Below are 21,625 nucleotides of genomic sequence, written 5' to 3' on the forward strand. Positions count from 1 at the left end.
TAGCTTTGTTCTGTAAAACAAAATGTTGAGGATTTGTGTTTCATTTCGCCTGTAGTCCTGTCTTTCATAGTGTGTGTAATAAAAGAACTTTCCCTTGCTAACTATTTGAGATATGACTAGCGTATCTCAAATATATTTTCTGTGTTAGTAAAAAAGGAGAATAAAAATATGTAAAGGTTCTGAAAGTGGGTTACCAAAAGGGTCAGTTCTGATAAATACCTCCCTCCCACCACCGGTTTCCTGGGAGATGAGCTGTCGCATTGAGCCGAGACACGATTAGGTTTCCTGTAATTAAAATGAAGGGAAGAAAGATACGGTGCTCATGAATAGCATCAGTGTATGCGAAATAGAAAGTTGAGTCTGGGAACAGGAGACAGAAAGAGAGAGAATAGGACATTCTGAATTGAGCGGGTACTTTGAACAAAATTCGTTCATATATGGCTGAACCATTCACTCATTCAGTGTTTGTCTTATCAAGCATGGTTATTGTATATCTTTGAATAATGTCACAAGACTACAATGTAAGTCTTAATGAATTCACCTCTAGATCATTGTGAATTATGGGCAATATTGTGCAAAAGATGCTTTCAAAATAATTATGTTTCTGAATATCAAAGAAGAGTATTACAAGTATTAGTATTATAATGAATAAAACCCTATGGTGTGTGCTGTCATAGGAAAATAATGAATGGAAAGATGGGATATGGCCCCATGTGAAGTGGAAGTTGATTACTTTCCTATAACATCACATCTCGGAGCTTTTTATTCCCATTATGCCACAGCAATTTTCCAATGATTACACTTTTCTTAATTAAAGAATGGTACATTGTAAGTTTTAACCATTTATAGTTACATTTAATGTGATGGAGCATCCATCCATCCATTATCCATAACTACTTATCCTGTGCAGGGTCATGAGCAAGCTGGAGCCTATCCCAGCTGACTATGGGCGAGAGGCGGGGTACACCCTGGACAAGTCGCCAGGTCATTGCAGGGCTGACACATAGACACAAACAACCATTCATGCTCACATTCACACCTACGATCAATTTAGAGCCACCAATTGGCCTAACCTGCATGTCTTTGGACTGTGGGGGAAACCAGAGCACCCGGAGGAAACCCACACAGACACGGGGAGAACATGCAAACTCCACACAGAAAGGCCTTCTCTGGCCGCTGGGCTCAAACCCAGGACCTTTTTGCTGTGAGGCGGCAGAGCTAACCATTACACCACCATGTCGCCCTGATGGAACGTCCATGAAATGTTAATTCCTTAAAAGTTAATTCCAGATTTCATTTGGATTATAGCTGTTATAAAGCATTGTTCCTTCAATGGTCTCTTTTTTTCTGTCTCTCTCTTCAAGTTAATAATACAAAAACTCACAGCTTGTCGTATTACAGGTTTGTTACTATAAAAACAATAATGATACAACAAGTGCATTTAATATAAACCTGTGATCTGAATTACAACTAGAACTATTGTCAGAGCTGTTATTGTAGAAAATTAATCAACACCTTCTGACCAGTCAGTTTCAAGAATTTAACAGCTCCGTGATATAAACAGAGGTAAGCAGTAAAAGTTGTGTAATGTGAGTTGTGTATTGTGTAATGTGTATTGTTAGCATTGGCTGGTACTGTAGTTCCAGAAAGGTTGTTCCAGATATATTGGAAAACTTGCTACAGTTCTTCTACAGCCTTTTTTAATCTAAAAAGTGATGTATTCTTAAATGACACAACATGGAAAGATTTCTCTGTAACTTTTAAATACTGTATAATTATGGAAAATGAATATTTGGAAATCTAAAATTTGCTGTTTTCTACTGACACACCCACTACTAGACAAAAATAGGATAGGGAGGACTTTTGCACCGTACTTTAGATGTGTACAGTGATTATGAATCAAATGATTTTGTGTGGGTTTAGTTTCTAGCAGGAATACTGGGGCATTGTGCAGCGACCGAGCATGAGCTGGCTGTACGAATCGTGCAGAGGATGTACCACCTACTGTATATGGCTGAACCATACTGAGCTACCTGCTACCGGATGATCCCAGTACTCACAAAAACATCCATGACAAACATCTCTTCAACTGTTTTGCCAAAATAGACGGAAAACTTCCACAATCCCAAGTAAAAGTCAGTCAGATGTGAATGCTGTCATTCACTGCTAATGCCACTGTTACAATAATAAATGGACCATATTCAGTCATGGGAAAGATGTTAGTTTTTCTTCTCAGATGTAAATCAATGTGTAATGATTCCAAAGAGACTTGGTAATGGACACCAAGTCACACTCTTTGTATAGAATTCTTTATTGGGTATGATGGTATCCATGCCAGGTTGGAGAGTCTGGATCAAGTTCGTGTAATATAACCAGTGCAAATATGATTATATAATTTCTGTTGCTTTCCCTTTTCATCTCTCTTAAGGTAAAGAAAGGAAGAGTGCAGAAAGAGGAGCAAGAAATCAAGAGCCTGCAGGAGTAACTAGCCACTCTGAAGGAGATCAGTGTAGGTTCATTAACCATGCATGAAGACATTGTCCTTGGAGATAAGTGCATCATATTCCCTCTCAGAAGCAGGGATGTGATCAGGACAGCATGGTTACTTACCGGTACTGTGTCTTGGGACTGTCTATATATTTTACTGTTTGATTGCTCTTCTGAGTCTCGGTATTTATGTATTTCAAGGCAATGAATGTTTTTGATCCCTTGTTCCACTTTTACATATGTCTGTTGAAACCCATTACCTAAACATTTATTGCATTTATTTAAACCAATTTTTCTAGATTATGCATATTATTTATGCTATGCTTTCACATATTCTCACTTTATATATATATATATATATATATATATATATATATATATATATATATATATATATATATATATGAAAAATATCAGGGTTTCCCCTAAAGCATCATAGCATAGCAGTCCCACTACGCTTAAAGGTATACTGCCTTTCAGATTTTTTACATTTAGGTCATAAAAAGCATTTTCGCTGACACCCAATTATTTTTTTTTAGTGGACCGAAAGCTACTGAATTTGAATCACAGACTTCTGATTTTATTACTTTTTTTCCTAAAAGAACAATTAATGAATTTAGAGCCATGTGGCCCTAAATTCTCCATCTTTTTTTCTTGCTTCACCATGACCTCATTCAAGATACTACGTCATGCATCACATGGTGGGCTTTCCCCATTCACTCAAGGCACTGTGGGATACAAATTTGAAACAGGAGAGAACAATGGCAGACGTGAGTGTGCGAATGAAACATGAAAGACCGACTCCAGTAATGGAAAGCAAAAAGAAAAGACATGATGTTGCGAAGGAAAGGAAATGCAGGACCAAACTAATAAATATCGGCGGTCAGCGAGCACCTCGGTGTGATCAGCTGTTCGTTTAGCAACAGAATGATGTAACTATCAGTGCACGGTCAAGGTAAACCTGTAGATGGCAGTAATGCAACACTGGATGCCAGTTGCTGTAAAACCCAAAAGATGAAGAAGATGAGAATGACTCAGGTAAGCATGCACATGCGCGCACGGATTTCCTCTGTCTGCTTGACTGCGTGAAGTAAGCGATTTCATGCACATTATTTGCTAGGGAATCCCCTCAAATTAAATAACTTCCCAGCCACAGAATGGCCTGTTTTTTTTAAGCTATTACAAAAATAAACATATATCACAATGTCCAAATTTCAGAGGGAACTAAATTTCACAGATTTTATGAAATCGAAAGGCCGTCTACTTTTCATTTATTGACCGATATACTTAGTGACATGCTGCTACCCTAGTCTGGCTAATGCGACTTCAAAGCTCTGTGAGCATTTGGTCTGGCAAAGATATTAAGCCCAACCGTTTCCCAAAGGCGTGGTTGACCCGCTTCCCTGAAATGCCTCAGTTTGCTACTGGTCGAAGCCAGAAAAGGCTGTGACGAAGCTTAAACCAATCACATCACTCTTTCCTCTGACGTATGTGATGCGACGGAAACTGCTTGAGTAACAGGAAGAAGATAAATACCTCCAGGGCTGCTCTTTGCTCCGTTTTCAATGAGAACTTCCCATTGAATGCTTTCAATACAGCATCTACCGCTGTGTCAAAGGCTTGCCGCTGCTCCATGTTCGTAATGTTTCTCGTGAATGAAGCGCTTCCAGCATAGATTCTGTAAACAATCTATGGCTTCCGGTTGCAGTTCTACTATGCCACTGCCTTGAACACGTCTCTACCCAGGGCCGTTGGAGATGCTCAAAGTTGATTGGCTCCCGATTTTTCGGGAGCTTGGAAGAGCTGGAGATAGCTTGCCTTGCCAGACTAAGCTCGCAACAGGCCCTCATGTTGCATCACACTTACGTAGGATGGGCGGGCCCAGGCTACTGCTACCCATTAAACCGCCGCTGCGATGCTTACAAGTTAGGCCTACAATATAAAGCTAGAATCAACATGCATGTGTTTTGTAGCCTTTGAGCAGGTAATCAATACAGTCCATGCAAGCCCATGGCCCTGAACTTGACCTAAGTTCACAGCTGATGTCGGAGAAGGGTATTCCGTGCTGGTTGGCAAGGGAAAACCTAGCTTGATTGGTTTAACTCTGGAGATAAGGAGATTAGTTCCTTTTTGAGGCTTCAGAGGCTGACCACCAAGGGAAGAGGACCTGGTTTTTGACATGATAATGGGTTCTTATCTTTAAAAGAGAGTGAGAGAGTGAGAATTATTTTGAACACTTTGTGATAAGGAAACACTTTATTATTGGATTCTTTGCAGAACATTAAAGGGTTCAAAGTGAGACTGAAAGGTTTTGTAGTGTACAGAGAAATTACTTGCTAATGTGACTGCTACACATTGTAGATAGCACTCTGTAGTCCAGTCAATGCCAATTCTCGTTCCTTTTGTGACTTTCTCAAAAACACAAGGTATAACGCCGATTCCAAAAAAGTTGGGACAAAGTACAAATTGTAAATAAAAACGGAATGCAATGATGTGGAAGTTTCAAAATTCCATATTTTATTCAGAATAGAACATAGATGACATATCAAATGTTTAAACTGAGAAAATGTATCATTTAAAGAGAAACATTAGGTGATTTTAAACTTCATGACAACAACACATCTCAAAAAAGTTGGGACAAGGCCATGTTTACCACTGTGAGACATCCCCTTTTCTCTTTACAACAGTCTGTAAACGTCTGGGGACTGAGGAGACAAGTTGCTCAAGTTTAGGGATAGGAATGTTAACCCATTCTTGTCTAATGTAGGATTCTAGTTGCTCAACTGTCTTAGGTCTTTTTTGTCGTATCTTCCGTTTTATGATGTGCCAAATGTTTTCTATGGGTGAAAGATCTGGACTGCAGGCTGGCCAGTTCAGTACCCGGACCCTTCTTCTACGCAGCCATGATGCTGTAACTAATGCAGTATGTGGTTTGGCATTGTCATGTTGGAAAATGCAAGGTCTTCCCTGAAAGAGATGTCGTCTGGATGGGAGCATATGTTGCTCTAGAACCTGGATATACCTTTCAGCATTGATGGTGTCTTTCCAGATGTGTAAGCTGCCCATGCCACACGCACTAATGCAACCCCATACCATCAGAGATGCAGGCTTCTGAACTGAGCGCTGATAACAACTTGGGTCGTCCTTCTCCTCTTTAGTCCGAATGACATGGCGTCCCTGATTTCCATAAAGAACTTCAAATTTTGATTCCTCTGACCACAGAACAGTTTTCCACTTTGCCACAGTCCATTTTAAATGAGCCTTGGCGCAGAGAAGACGTCTGCGCTTCTGGATCATGTTTAGATATGGCTTCTTCTTTGAACTATAGAGTTTTAGCTGGTAACGGCGGATGGCACGGTGAATTGTGTTCACAGATAATGTTCTCTGGAAATATTCCTGAGCCCATTTTGTGATTTCCAATACAGAAGCATGCCTGTATGTGACGCAGTGCCATCTAAGGGCCCGAAGATCACGGGCACCCAGTATGGTTTTCCGGCCTTGACCCTTATGCACAGAGATTCTTCCAGATTCTCTGAATCTTTTGATGATATTATGCACTGTAGATGATGATATGTTCAAACTCTTTGCAATTTTCATTGTCAAACTCCTTTCTGATATTGCTCCACTATTTGTCGGCACAGAATTAGGGGGATTGGTGATCCTCTTCTCATCTTTACTTCTGAGAGCCGCTGCCACTCCAAGATGCTCTTTTTATGCCCAGTCATGTTAATGACCTATTGCCAACTGACCTAATGAGTTGCAATTTGGTCCTCCAGCTGTTCCTTTTTTGTACTTTTAACTTTTCCAGCCTCTTATTGCCCCTGTCCCAACTTTTTTGAGTTGTGTTGCTGTCATGAAATTTCAAATGAGCCAATATTTGGCATGAAATTTCAAAATGCCTCACTTTCGACATTTGATATGTTGTCTATGTTCTATTGTGGGTACTATATCAGTTTCTGAGATTTGTAAATTATTGCATTCCGTTTTTATTCACAATTTGTACTTTGTCCCAACTTTTTTGGAATCGGGGTTGTAGAATTACTTGCTATGACCAAACATAAACTACACATGAATTAAAATGATGTGTACAAAATGGCAAAAATGCTAAGTTGTATACAGTTTCACTCTAAGAAGATTCCCTAAGTCACTCTTTTCCTGGTGCTTTAACAATCCATAGCCTAGAGTCCAAGAGAGCATAATTGGTCCTGTTTCTTGAATGGAAAAAAGGCATTATTTTCTCTCCTGTCAATTCCAGTGACACTCGCTAATCTGCAGAAAGCTGTACATGTCACAGAAGAATACTGAGACATGCATGAGCACTCACCATCCCCAGTTGCTAGCTTGGGGAAAAATAGGGAAAGAAATTGCTAACATGACAGATCTAATTACAAAAAAGTTGTTAATAATTAATTTATAAATATATTGCCACATCTCTCTATGTAAAAGTAATCCTGCAGGATAATTATGAAAATAAGTTAATAAAAGGGAGTTTATACACATAATGTTACCTCCAGAGCTCACGCTGTGTAGCAAACATAAGACAATAACAGACCCCCAGTTGAGGTTGTAGAGACCAAGGGAACACCTTTTTGTTTCCCACCCTCATATTTCTACGGTTTTCAGTTTGACTAGTGACTTTAGAGTGATCACTTGTCAGTTTGTTTGCTTTAACTGCATTCCAGTGCAGTGGAAGGTTAACTTGTTGTATTGAACTTTCTCAGATATCTCACATACTTCTCACTCTCTCAGTACACTGTTTTGTTTTCTCACTTTTTTTTTTTTTTGCTTTACTTACCTGCTAATTTAAATTGAAAATTTGCTTTCCATGATTTGCATTTATGCCTTACACAGAAATGTGTGCATCCATTTTGAGTTGAGTAACATGTGAAATGCCATCTATGAAGCTGCAGTGTACTGAACATGGTTTGGTAGACTTGTAATAGCAATGTAAGGGGTGTGTGTGTATATACAGTGGTACTTGAAAGTTTGTGAACCCTTTAGAATTTTCTATATTTCTGCATAAATATCTAAAACATCATCAGATTTTCACACAAGTCCTAAATGTAGATAAAGAGAACCCAGTTAAACAAATGAGACAAAAATATTATACTTGGTTATTTATTTATTGAAGAAAATGATCCAATATTACATATCTGTGAGTGGCAAAAGTATGTGAACCTCTAGGATTAGCAGTTAATTTGAAGGTGAAATTAGAGTCAGGTGTTTTCAGTCAATGGGATGACAATCAGGTGTGAGTGGGCACCCTGTTTTGTTTAAAGAACAGGGCTCTATCAAAGTCTGATCTTCACAACACGTTTGTGGAAGTGTTGCTAGTTTTAGGTAGCTTAGAAACCAGCGCTTTCATTATTGCTGTTTCTTCCACGTTTTCTTGATGTCGTGTTCTAGAAATGGCACACTAAAACTTAGCTTCAAAGCCACAAAATGCAACTTTGATGGAAAAAATATATATAATAAATTGCTTACCTCGCTTCACGTCGAAAGACTGAGGAAAGTTTCGCTTGTTTTGACATGGCGAATTATTAACACAAGAGGAAATACTCGTAATTCGCAACTAAAAAGACTGCAGCTACACTGGCAGCTTGACCGTGCTTTCTAGTGTAGTTGTGTTGCCTAGGGTTGCAAAGGGGTGGAAAGTTTCCAGGAATTTTGGAAACTTTCCCAGAAAGTTTCCGGGAATTTTGAAGGCCCGGGAATATTGGAAATTTTCGGGAATTTTCAATTTTGTCATTAATTAAGTTTTAAACATTTTAAAACATTTCATCACCCAGAAAAACAAATTAAAACCCATGTTAAGCCTTTCTTTAAATTACGTACTGTTTTGTGGTAATTAATAATAGGACATATTGCTAAAGGCCAATTAATAAAAGGCTTTTAGATTTTCAATATTAATATTTGTGGCAGTGGGGGCGTGGTCAAGCATCGGTCTGTGAACGATTAATGTCATATCTATAAGTTGTTTCAATGCATACACCCATACACACGTTTGGGTTTTTTTCACACTCCTAACCACACGAGCACAGCCAGTTTGCACTGGGTGTGAATGAGTGAAACTATAGAAGGTCTGTAGTTTGTTTTCTCTGAATGATATTTCAGAAATCATCTCAGTTTTTTGTAAGACAACAGCTCATGTATCAATGCATGTTCAATTTGTTCAGTAGAAAGTATTTTTTCTGTTACATTTAAAGTTTGAAATAGTATGCTGTGTGATGTTTGTTAAGAGAATGATCTGTGTGGGGGGGTCCTCCCCCATCAGCTTTTCTAGATACTGTGTCAAACGGAAACTGTAACCACTGTCCTTTGTACCATGAGAACTTCCCTCCAAGTGAAGAGATGAGATACATGCAAGATTAATGCTACTCATTTGCACATACATTCACACATATCTCTGTGGTCAGTTGCAACAGTAACTCTTGTCCTCTGGGACGGGAGAGCTTTTCATAAATGATAAGGGAATTACACCACCTTTCCTGTGTACTTTTACATTCTACATTTGCAGTTATTCATTTGGCACATGCTTTTATCCAAAATAACTTGCAAATGATATGGAATACAATCCATGAAGACATATTAACAAGGACAACATTTACAGCAGGAATATTACACAATCAGGAATAAGCAAGGAATCACTCGATTATTGTTTGTGTATCTTCAAAATGCCAGCATTTTGGGTAAACAGGCGTCTACCACCTGTTCCCTTTTTTCTGTCACATTGTATCTGACGTCTCTAATTACAGGCCTTGAGAAGGCTTTGGTTAACAGAGACAGTGTCTCTGTCAGGCACTAAACAGGTGTGCATGGGTTAAGCACAGAAGCTAAAATAATGTGTAACATCATATGAGCACACAATTCTGCTGTACCAAAGCCTGAATGGGAAGGGCCGATGACATTTTGACATCTTAACGTGTTCGAGTCCTGTTCAACTGAAATACAGATATGGAGGGCTTGAACTTCTGTACGTTTTTAACGTTATCTTTAAATATAATATCCATGCACTTTCTTGCAGCCGTTTTCTTTTCTTGCAGCACCCCTGCCATAAAAGCTAATAAATATTTTATATGCTAAACATAGACATATTGAAACAGTGGTGTATAGTCTCCTCATGATTTTATGTATAACGTAATAATATTGAATGTCTGGGTCTAATGTTCTCAGGCTATTCACAGCATTTTAATCGGATGGTCATAGATCATCTGCTCCCAATTCAGTCAGCTGAGGGCCATAGACGCTCCGATTCTCCACATACCATCTGATTCTTTAATCAGATATTTCACATATTTTTATAAGAATATCTGCATCATACACCACGCGCTAACATAATACCACAAAATGGAAACAAAGTAATTGTAAGTTTTTGGGTTACTTTTATATTTTTCCTTCAGTCTCTGTTTGCTGGTGTGGAATTAAACACTCCTTAAAGGAGATATGCAGAACCTTTATTTTTAAATACATTTCTGAGTGGATAGTATCTCCATCCTTGACTCTTGTATGCTGCATAATTGGGAATAAAAAAAATATATTTTTGAGAGTTAAAATCGAACACAAAGTTGGCATTTGAGCTGCCCCACTGAGCCAGCCAGCCCTGGGTGGGTGACGTTACAGCGGGAACCGGTGCTATAGACCAAAGCCAGACTCAGTAGGCGAGAGTGGTTGCAATGGCCTCTTTGTTCGGATTTATTGGAGATTCTTCGGATTCCTCAGATAATAATACATCTGACTGTGATAGTCCTGAAATTGGAGTGTATGTACATGCTACTGCTATACACGTAGAACCGTATCATTTCGAACCATTGGAAAGTGAATCCAGTAATAACACGTTGGCCACAGAGGCCCCCACCTTACGAAATAAAGCCAGAGAACAAAGCCGTCTAGAGAATTGGATGGAACTGAACTGACAGTCTCATGTGACTCTCATTAAAACAGGATAGGTGTTATAACTTATGCTACATACATGTACATGCATGCATTTTCACTTATAAAACGTAAAAGGCTAATTAAATAATCAGATGAACTGAGACAATCACATTCTGAAGCAATTTAAATAATCTTATACCAGTAACTTATACACACAATACAAGTTACATGTATTAATCTAAATGCAGGTAAACAACAAGTGGTGTTGTTTTTGTTACGTAACCAAAATGAGTCGCATCTTACCTGTCTAATGCCGCTTTTCCACTACAAACGCGGCTGAGCCGTGCCGTGCTGAGTCGAGCTGAGTCGAGCTGAGCGGGGCTGTTGGAGTTGCATTTCGACTACAACCGCGCTGAACCGTGCTGGCTGGAAGTGGGTGGACACATTGGGTGGAGTTAGCGAAAGTGGGTGGACGTCACGTGATGTCGTTAAGCAGCGCAAACAGTGACATCAGTGACAGTGGCGGAACAAGTCAGAGCCGGGCCGGGGGCGGGGCAAATGACCGGGCCCTTTATTAAAGCTTATCATAACATCATTTTAGGCTACAAAAACGAAGTCCTTCAAACGAACATGTAACTCAGAAACAAAAAACATTAGGATACTGTACATGGCTCATAATAAAACATCAATAGCCTATACTGCGCACATTATTTGAAGGGCATACGAATGAGCGCTCAGAGGTTGCAACGGTGACAGGAAGAGTCAGAAATAAAAGGAGGGCGGTGCAAACCTCACTGAATGCACTGTGTTTACCAATTTCAACACTACGGGGTGCAACTATGTTATTTTGTACATTAAGTCCTTCAAACGAACATGTAACTCAAACAAAAAAACATTAGGCGACATACTGTACATGGCTCATAATAAAACATCAATAGCCTACTGCGCGCATTATTTGAAGGGCATACGACGAGCCTTGCGCTCCGCGAACTCGTCCACGATGCTCTGTATGTCACTGATTCAGGGATCTTTTAAGCGGTAGTCTCACGACCCGGATAGTAAACAATAAACATGGAGGACATGGAGTCGTTAGTGTTGCTGGTCTTGGTGCTGTGGCTTGTTGTCACCGACAACGCCAACAGATACTGGCAAGAGCGTATAGATGAGGCGAGGCGCATAAGGCTTCAGAAATTCTCGTAATTCATAATTATTCTCCTTCCGGGTTTGCGGTGTTTACAGATCCCAGCGTGCTCGCGGGGCGTGTGTGGGCATGTGAGGACACTCCTCCTCACCAATCAGTGCACAGGGGAGTGTCTGCTCACGCCCCCAGCCTCAGTCGGCACGGCTTGGCTCGCTTCAGCCCCACTCCAAAACGGTGCGAGTTTTAGGGGCTAAGCAGGGCTGAAACGAGCTGAGTCGTGCTGGTTTTTGGTAGTCGAAACGCGAGCCGTGTCGGGCTGAAGTGAGCTGAAGCGAGCTGAAGTGAGCTGAAAAAGGGTAGTGGAAAAGGGCCATATGTTCTCGGTTCTTGAAGGCCGATCTAGTGACCGATTTGTTTTGAAACAATCTGACTTTTAGTTCTTCATTTATTTGCTTCTTCCACATAAGGGCAAAATATTGCTGCTGAGGCAAGCATATACAGCAGGGGGAAAAAAACAAAACATATCCAGTGGAGAAATCTGACAACTGGTGCACTCATTCTCCATTTTCTCCATACTGAGTACTCCGCCATTACTGCTCAGCTCACTCTCCGGGAGAACTGGTGCAACTGACCTTACTTTCCTTTTCTTGTAGTTTTCTTTTCCTTTAATTGTTGGTATTGCACCCTCTTTCAATACGGGCTTATAGCCAACACCCCACAACAGATCAGAGGTTTCATACGAGTCCTCAGTAAAATGTGCAGAGCAGAGGAGAGGCCACTTTGTAGGTGCCCAATCCCTGAATTTCTCGCAAAACGCGTCCAAATCTTTGCAGTTTGAACATTCTTGGGCCATGAATGCAACATAAATCCACCTTCTGTCGTATTGCTGCACCTGCCAGCAACACATCTACGTGGCATGGCAATAAATTAGCTCAAAATGGAGGATAGAAGTTGCAGTTTGCTCTGTGTTTTAGTATGGCGGAAATAGCAATGAGACCGATAGCCTTCCTGCTGTGACGTCATAGATGTCAAGGTCATTCACTCAGACTGCTACCTATATGAATCATTTTAATCATAAAAATTACTATATTAGATTTATTGTTCATGCTTAAATCTATTCCTTTGTCATTCTTGAGGTCTCAAGGCATTTATAAACAAAAAGTGAGGCCATGGTTCTGCGTATCTCTTTTAAAACTGAAGTGTTTCTGTGAGACATGCTTCATAGACAAAAGTACAAATGCTTCAAAAATGGTTTTAGTGCAACTTGGTGAGATTTCTAATTTTTCACTGAAGGGTTTTTTGTTTGTTTGTTTGTTTGTTTGTTTGTTTGATTTTGCCTCATTATGCTTGTCCATTCTTGTCCTCAGATTTTTTTTAATTCAAAGAAAATTAATGTTTTTTCGACATTTAGCAATTTACAAGAAAAAGTATGAAATAATTGAAGATTGATGCATATGATGCCCCAATTTATCCTCATGTGCATCTACTTGTACATGAAACATGTAATGGCTTAGTTAATGCAGGTGTTGCCAGTTGGCAGTGAGTCAAAAAATAGGAACATATTAAGCACATGCCAGTGATTTGAGGAAAGAGGAAAATCAAACAGGGGAAAAGACAGTCAAGGAAGTGTTTTTTAAATATATAAACATGTCTGGGAGACAACTGAACCTTATTTCATATTAACAAACTGCTGCAAGAAATCAGTCGAACCAGAAGGGTTCAGCCTACTAGCCTAATAAGAATCCACATCCAGGTGACAACTTCACAGTGCCTTATGTATGTACAGTAAAGACCTCATCTCGTCTCCTCTAGCCATTTTATCCTGTTCTACAGGGTCACAGGCAAGCTGGAGCCTATCCCAGCTGACTACAGGCGAAAGGCGGGGTACACCCTGGAAAAGTTGCCAGGTCATCACAGGGCTGACACATACACTCAAAAAAACCAACATGGGTGTTTGTTACATGAACCTAAGTCTAACATGTCACGGTTGACATTTAGGTCACTCAACAAAATTGTTTCTGGCTAAGTTAACGCATTTTACTTGGGTGGAAATACTTTCCATAATTTTATTATGTTCACTGAGCAAGTTATTTGCAAGTTATTTTTTTGAGTGTAGACACAGACAATCATTCACACTCACATTCACACCTACGGTCAATTTAGAGTCACCAGTTAACCTAACCTGCATGTCTTTGGACTGTGGAGGAAACCGGAGCACCCGGAGGAAACCCACGCGGACAACATGCAAACTCCACACAGAAAGGCCCTCGCCGGCCACGGGGCTCAAACCCGGACCTTCTTCCTGTGAGGCGACAGCGCTAACCACTACACCACCGTGCTGCCCCATAGTAAAGACCTCTAATACTAAATTAAAGGGCTGATGAGCTGATAAAGAGCCACATTTACAAATTACACATTGACACTAAATGCCTTATTTTTGAACAGGGTTTCCATGTTCACATTTGAGATTGTCAGTGTTAATTGATTTTAATTGTTATTGTTCATAATACTCCACTTGTTTGCTATAATTGTTGATATTGATTTTGAATTCTTCTTCTTTCAGTTGCTCCCATTAGGGGTCACCACAGCAGATCTGTTTCATATTTTTGATTTGGCATAGGTTTTTACACCGGATGCCCTTCCTGATGCAACCCTCCCCAACCTATCCAGGCTTTGGACCGGCACCAAGTATGCACTAGCTTGGTATTTTACCTAATCTGCATGTCTTTGAACTGTGGAGGGAAACTAGAGCACCCAAAGAAAGTCCACGCAGATACGTAGAGAACGTGCAAACTCCACACAGAAAGGCCCCTGTCAGCCATGAGGTTCAAACCTGGAACCTTCTTGCTGTGAGGTGACAGTGCTAATCATTGCACCACTATGCCTCCCTGATAGCGATTTTGAATATGTAACTGCAAATCTACCATTTTTCAGGTTGTTAAAATGAAGTTTACATACAACCCCGATTCCAAAAAAGTTGGGACAAAGTACAAATTGTAAATAAAAATGGAATGCAATAATTTACAAATCTCAAAAACTGATATTGTATTCACAATAGAACATAGACAACATATCAAATGTCAAAAGTGAGACATTTTGAAATTTCATGCCAAATATTGGCTCATTTGAAATTTCATGACAGCAACACATCTCAAAAAAGTTGGGACAGGGGCAATAAGAGGCTGGAAAAGTTAAAGGTACAAAAAAGGAACAGCTGGAGGACCAAATTGCAACTCATTAGGTCAATTGGCAATAGGTCATTAACATGACTGGGTATAAAAAGAGCATCTTGGAGTGGCAGCGGCTCTCAGAAGTAAAGACGGGAAGAGGAACACCAATCCCCCTAATTCTGTGCCGACAAATAGTGGAGCAATATCAGAAAGGAGTTCGACAGTGTAAAATTGCAAAGAGTTTGAACATATCATCATCTACAGTGCATAATATCATCAAAAGATTCAGAGAATCTGGAAGAATCTCTGTGTGTAAGGGTCAAGGCTGGAAAACCATACTGGGTGCCCATGATCTTTGGGCCCTTAGACGGCACTGCATCACATACAGGCATGCTTCTGTATTGGAAATCACAAAATGGGCTCAGGAATATTTCCAGAGAACATTATCTGTGAACACAATTCACCGTGCCATCCGCCGTTGCCAGTTAAAACTCTATAGTTCAAATAACAAGCTGTATCTAAACATGATCCAGAAGCGCAGACGTCTTCTCTGGGCCAAGGCTCATTTAAAATGGACTGTGGCAAAGTGGAAAACTGTTCTGTGGTCAGACGAATCAAAATTTGAAGTTCTTTATGGAAATCAGGGACGCCGTGTCATTCGGACTAAAGAGGAGAAGGATGACCCAAGTTGTTATCAGCGCTCAGTTCAGAAGCCTGCATCTCTGATGGTATGGGGTTGCATTAGTGCGTGTGGCATGGGCAGCTTACACATCTGGAAAGACACCATCAATGCTGAAAGGTATATCCAGGTTCTAGAGCAACATATGCTCCGATCCAGATGACGTCTCTTTCAGGGAAGACCTTGCATTTTCCAACATGACAATGCCAAACCACATACTGCATCAATTACAGCATCATGGCTGCGTAGAAGAAGGGTCCGGGTACTGAACTGGCCAGCCTGCAGTCCAGATCTTTCACCCATAGAAAACATTTGGCACATCATAATACGGAAGATACGACAAAAAAGACCTAAGACAGTTGAACAACTAGAATCCTACATTAGACAAGAACGGGTTAACATTCCTATCCCTAAACTTGAGCAACTTGTCTCCTCAGTCCCCAGACGTTTACAGACTGTTGTAAAGAGAAAAGGGGATGTCTCACAGTGGTAAACATGGCCTTGTCCCAACTTTTTTGAGATGTGTTGTTGTCATGAAATTTAAAATCACCTAATTTTTCTCTTTAAATGATACATTTTCTCAGTTTAACCATTTGATATGTCATCTATGTTCTATTCTGAATAAAATATGGAATTTTGAAACTTCCACATCATTGCATTCCGTTTTTATTTACAATTTGTACTTTGTCCCAACTTTTTTGGAATCGGGGTTGTAGACTCATCATGGACATGAATGTCATGGCAACATTAGGCTTTCAAAGATTTCTTTGAATTGTTCTTTATCTGTTGCAGAATGATTGATTGTACAATATACATCTTTAATAGGGGAAAAAACACCAAGAATTTGGTGTACAGGTTTTAATTTATTCTGAGTTTTCTGAAATCAACACAGGGTCACAATTATACACAGGCTACATAGTCAAAAATATACATACAGCAGACCTGACATTTGGTTAAATGTCCCTTAGCAAGTTTCACTTTGGCCAGATGTTTTTGGTAGCCATCAGCAAGCTTCTGGCAGAATTCTGATTGGATATTTGACCACTATTCTTGGCAGAATTAGCAGCGTTCAATTCAATTTATTGATTCTCTGGGAATGGTGTTTTCAGTAAGTTTTGTACCAAGATCTGAAAGTCTCAATGGATGAGAAAACCTTTTTCCATATGTTTGAAAGTCTCCAAAATACCCTTTCGTAAACCCCAAACAGGATTTCATATGGCTTGCCAACGTCCATCAAGTTTCTCTCATCTGAGATGTAGGTCTCGCCGGCTCCCTCAGGGTTACCTCTAACCTCTTGGTTGCTTCTCTGACTTCTTTCCATTTTTTAATAATGAATATAATGCTGGTTTGTGGGATGTTCACGGTTTGGGATTTTTTTTATTTTTTATTTTAATAACTAAATCTTCACTGATACTTTTCCAGGACATTGTCCCAGACTTATTGATGGTGAATAATTCAATCACAACTTATATAGAGAGAGATAGGGAGGGAGGAAGGATATTACATGGTTGTGCGAAGATATGAAGTTTATCTTTGAGTGGTGAATATATTCATGAGTGAGTGAAGTGAGCGAGTTTCGAGAAGATAAACTTCATATATTTGCACCACCATGTAATGTTCTTTATATTATACAGACACCTCCACAAAAAAATACGCAAATTAATCAAAAGAATTTTAATTTTGAACCGGTTCACCATTTTGACAATGCGTGTCTATTCAGCAGGAAAACACTGGGAGCGACGTCATTGGAGTGAAATATCGGAAAGTATTTCATTCAGATCCACGATGTATTTTGTATGAAAAAATGCGAGCTTCTCAACACAAGAAGATAAACTTCATATCTTCAAGCCAATGTGTGATGTTCTTTTTATTATATAGACACATTCACAAACAAAAAGTACCCAAATATATCAAAACTATTCATCGATATCCTTGCGAGTGACATATAGAGATTTATGTCATGGTTTTGGTTCTCGGTGTCCTGGATGTAGCTTATACGAAAAATATGAGTGGTGTATTTCCCAATAAAACACTCGAGTCCATGTAATTTTGTATGTATCTACACACGTAAATATTGTGGGCTATTTTGTGTAGACTCATGAGATGATATCTCTTAATTCCATTTCAGTTCCAGCTTGCAACACTACAAAATATGGAAAAATTCAAACCTGAGTGAATACTTATGAAAGGCACTTAATGTGTATATATGACTATGGAAAATATTAAGAGACCACTTTTTTAATGGTGGTCACCATTAAAAGTGGTCTCTTAATATTTTCCATTGCTGTATATACAGTATTAATGGCCAAAATACTGATGTCGCTGATGAAAAATATTAGTTTGCATATAATAAGTCCCCTGTGTTAATTTGTGACTTGAACCCACAGTCTCACAGATGGTTCAGGCAGCAGGTTAACATTGAGCTGTGTGTTTAGGGCTGGAAGTTTCACTTCATGGACCGTAGTGCTGGCTATAAGCAGAACACACGCAGAATGGTGGCACTACAGCGAGCTGAGACACATACACAAGGTGAGCTATTCATCCCACTCTTGGCCTGCAACAAGCCCTCCAACTTCCCAATCCTACCCCACCACATACCCTCAAATAGACCTGCCTGAAAAGAACTCAGCATTAACTCTGCAAAACAACTTTTAATTTCATTTGTGTAACAAATTCATAGTAATATCTACAAAGCAATATGGGTCTGGTTAATAGTGAGCAAACCGAAGAGTCAGAAATGAGCTGAGATACAGATCCTCCTCCCCAACCTCCTCCACCCACGCCAGACTCCTGACTGAACAAGGTGTAGTTATATACTTATGAAAGGCAGGAATTGTTCATTTAAATTATATACAGGGTAGTAACTTAACAGGAGGTGCATCTATCCAGATGGCACTGAGGAATGCTTATAAGAGGTTAGTTTGATGCATGCTATGAATACTTTGGAAAAGAAAAAAGCGCAAACATAAATAAATAAACAAATAAATAGGGCTATACATCATAACCATATAAGTGTATAGGCATAGTAAGAATATTGCTGTCACTGATCCATGTTTGTATTTATTTTAACGGCAACCAAGAATATGTTTTTACACATAATGCTGTACAAGTATTTCTTTCTTGAAAATGAGAATTGTAAAGATTTTTGATATTTGGACTGCCACTGTTTTTGAATATTCAGCAAATTTGAACAGAAATTCACATCCACAAATGCCCTCACCACAACAAACATACACTCACAGCTGATTTCCTCCACACCTACAAATACCCCTCACAAGTAAACCGCCACATCCTCAAATACACCCGACAACCATTTGTACCCACACCCACAAGTACAGCTCCCATACGAACTGAGGAAAACGGGGAATATGTGGTCTGTCAGATCATGTACAGTTCACAAAAAAATATTTAGTTCCTCATCAAAACATGATTTCACTGCTTATAGTAAATTTAATTTAAATGACTTCCTAGTTAGGTAGCACGGTAGTGTAGTGTAGTGGTTCGCACTGTCACCTCACAGCAAGAAGGTCCTGGGTTTGAGCCCAGTGGCCGACGAGGGCCTTTCTGTATGGAGTTTGCATGTTCTCCCTGTGTCTGTGTGGTTTTCCTCCGGGTGCTCAGTTTCCCCCACAGTCCAAATACATGCAGGTTAGGTTAATTGGTGGCTCTAAATTGACCGTAGGTGTGAATGTGAGTGTGAATGGTTGTTTGTCTCTGTGTGTCAGCCCTGCGATGACCTGGCAACTTGTCCCCTGTACCACTTGTACCCTGCCTCTCATCCATAGTCAGCTGGGATAGGCTCCAGCTTGCCTGCGACCCTGCACAGGATAAGTGGCTACAGATAATGGATGGATGGACTTACTAGTTAGAGTTTGAATTATGTAGGGTGAGTGAGATCAATTCCTGTAATATTAACATGATCCTATTACATTATAAAATCTCATAAGGATGTTGGCAGTGTCTGGAGAAAAAATAACTATCGTAATAATTTAACCTGATTAAATCATGTGGCCTGACAGCAAGGTGGTTAATGTTGCAGCCTCACAACACTAGGGACCCAGATTCGATCCTGAGCTCAGGTGAGAGTGCAGGGCTTGACTTTATTCAGGGTTTTGAAAAAACATGATCAAATTATGTTGCATGTACGAAAACAAATTGTGGTAATGTAGTTCAGTTCATTCACTTGAAACCAACATACACATTTGAATTAGGTAAGTTCAATGAGCTTTTTTTTTTCATTGCACTCACAAATGCCCCTCCACAGCTCTCCATGATTAATGGAGGATTATTAGAGGAGGTGGCAGGAGCAGCAGTCGCCTCCCTGCACCATGACCCAGTAGGACCAGTCAAGCAAAGCCCTAAACAGGTCAATAAAGAATTTTAATCTTTATCTTAATCTTCAGGGTTGGACATGGTTATAGCAGTACAGCACACATTTTTCTCTTAATCATATCCATAAGCACTACAGTGATACGCAACATAGGAGGAGATTGACCCTAAATGAGATAAAATGGGTTTTTAGTCAGCTATAATTTGTTAGCTGATCTAATAATCTTTGGCTGTATTTGCTTTTTCAATTTTAGTGTCATTGTGTGTGCACATGTGTAACGATGTGTCAGTGATGTTTAAATGAAGCCCTTTTATATTTTTGAGTGGATTTTAACTTTGTCACTAGGATGAAAGTAAAAAAACATGTCAGTGTAATTAAAACACCCTGATGTTATCAAACTTCCTTTATTATCATACATTAAGCTGCCTGTCATCACACAGTTTCAGTGTATTCTTTGCAAAAGATGGAATGTAGACAAGTAGGATGTGAATTCCAGTCACAAGTTTTGAAACTTAGCTTTTTAATGGAAAATAATCTCATCTCATTATCTCTAGCCGCTTTATCCTGTTCTACAGGGTCGCAGGCAAGCTGGAGCCTATCCCAGCTGACTACGGGCGAAAGGCGGGGTACACCCTGGACAAGTCGCCAGGTCATCACAGGGCTGACACATAGACACAGACAACCATTCACACTCACATTCATACCTACGGTCAATTTAGAGTCACCAATTAGCCTAACGTGCATGTCTTTGGACTGTGGGGGAAACCGGAGCACCCGGAGGAAACCCACACAGACACGGGGAGAACATGCAAACTCCGCACAGAAAGGCCCTTGACGGTCACGGGGCTTGAACCCAGACCTTCTTGCTGTGAGGCAACAGCGCTAACCACTACACCACCGTGCCGCCTGGAAAATTATTTTTTGTTTTAATTCTTCCAGGACTAAAAAAAAAAAAGAAATAGTAATAATAACTACATACTTATTCAGAGAAAAAAACAATCCTTCATCAAGAAATAATTATTTTCTATTATTGGCCCCCCTGCATTTAATACTTTCTACAACCTCCCTTTGCCAGCCAAACAGCACTGAGTTTTCCCCTATAACATTTTATAAGGTTGGAGATACAGAGCAGGACATCTGAGACCATTCCTCTTTACACAGTCTCTCCAGAACATCCAGGGTCCTCGGCCCTCTCTTGTACTTTCTCCTCTTCTGCTCACCCCACAGGTTTTCAGTGGAGTTCAGGTCAGGGGACTGAGATGGCCATGGCAGAAATTTGATTCTGTGGTCAGCTAATCATTTTTATGTTGATTTGGACATATGCGTCAGATCATTGCCCTGCTGGAAGATCCAGTGACGACCCAGTTTTAGTTTCCTGGCAGAGGCAGCCAGATTTTCATTTTTAAATGTCCTGGTATTTCATGGAGTCCATAATACTTGTGTTGTACCCTAACAATGTTTCCAGGGTCTTTGGAAGAAAAATGGACCCAAAACATCATAGAACCTAAGATTTTACTTTTTCTTGAAATTCACCAACAGTAATACAGTGGTGCTTGAAAGTTTGTGAGCCCTTTAGAATTTTCTATATTTCTGCATAAATATGACCTAAAACATCATCAGATTTTCACACAAGTCCTAAAAGTAGATAAAGAGAACCCAGTTAAACAAATGAGACAAAAATATTATACTTGGTCATTTATTTATTGAGGAAAATGAGCCAATATTACATATCTGTGAGTGGCAAAAGTATGTGAACTTCTAGGATTAGCAGTTAATTTGAAGGTGAAATTAGAGTCGGGTGTTTTCAATCAATGGGATGACAATCAGGTGTGAGTGGGCACCCTGTTTTATTTAAAGAACAGGGATCTATCAAAGTCTGATCTTCACAACACATGTTTGTGGAAGTGGATCATGACACAAACAAAGGAGATTTCTAAGGACCTCAG

The 21,625-nt window shown here is 39.8% G+C and overlaps 1 protein-coding gene across 1 annotated transcript in view; it reads left to right on the forward strand.

The window, feature by feature from the left end:
- Nucleotides 1–19,711, forward strand: part of cep104 (centrosomal protein 104) — a 95,060-nt gene extending 75,349 nt beyond the window's left edge. The window contains 6 exon segments of the mRNA XM_060932736.1: nt 1,924–2,004; nt 2,007–2,129; nt 2,429–2,612; nt 8,762–8,839; nt 17,786–17,878; nt 19,647–19,711. Coding sequence (XP_060788719.1) covers nt 1,924–2,004; nt 2,007–2,129; nt 2,429–2,612; nt 8,762–8,839; nt 17,786–17,878; nt 19,647–19,711 — 624 coding nt within the window.
- The last annotated feature ends 1,914 nt before the right edge of the window (nt 19,712–21,625 follow it).

Source organism: Neoarius graeffei, chromosome 10, assembly GCF_027579695.1.
Source record: "Neoarius graeffei isolate fNeoGra1 chromosome 10, fNeoGra1.pri, whole genome shotgun sequence".
NCBI lineage: Eukaryota > Metazoa > Chordata > Actinopteri > Siluriformes > Ariidae > Neoarius > Neoarius graeffei.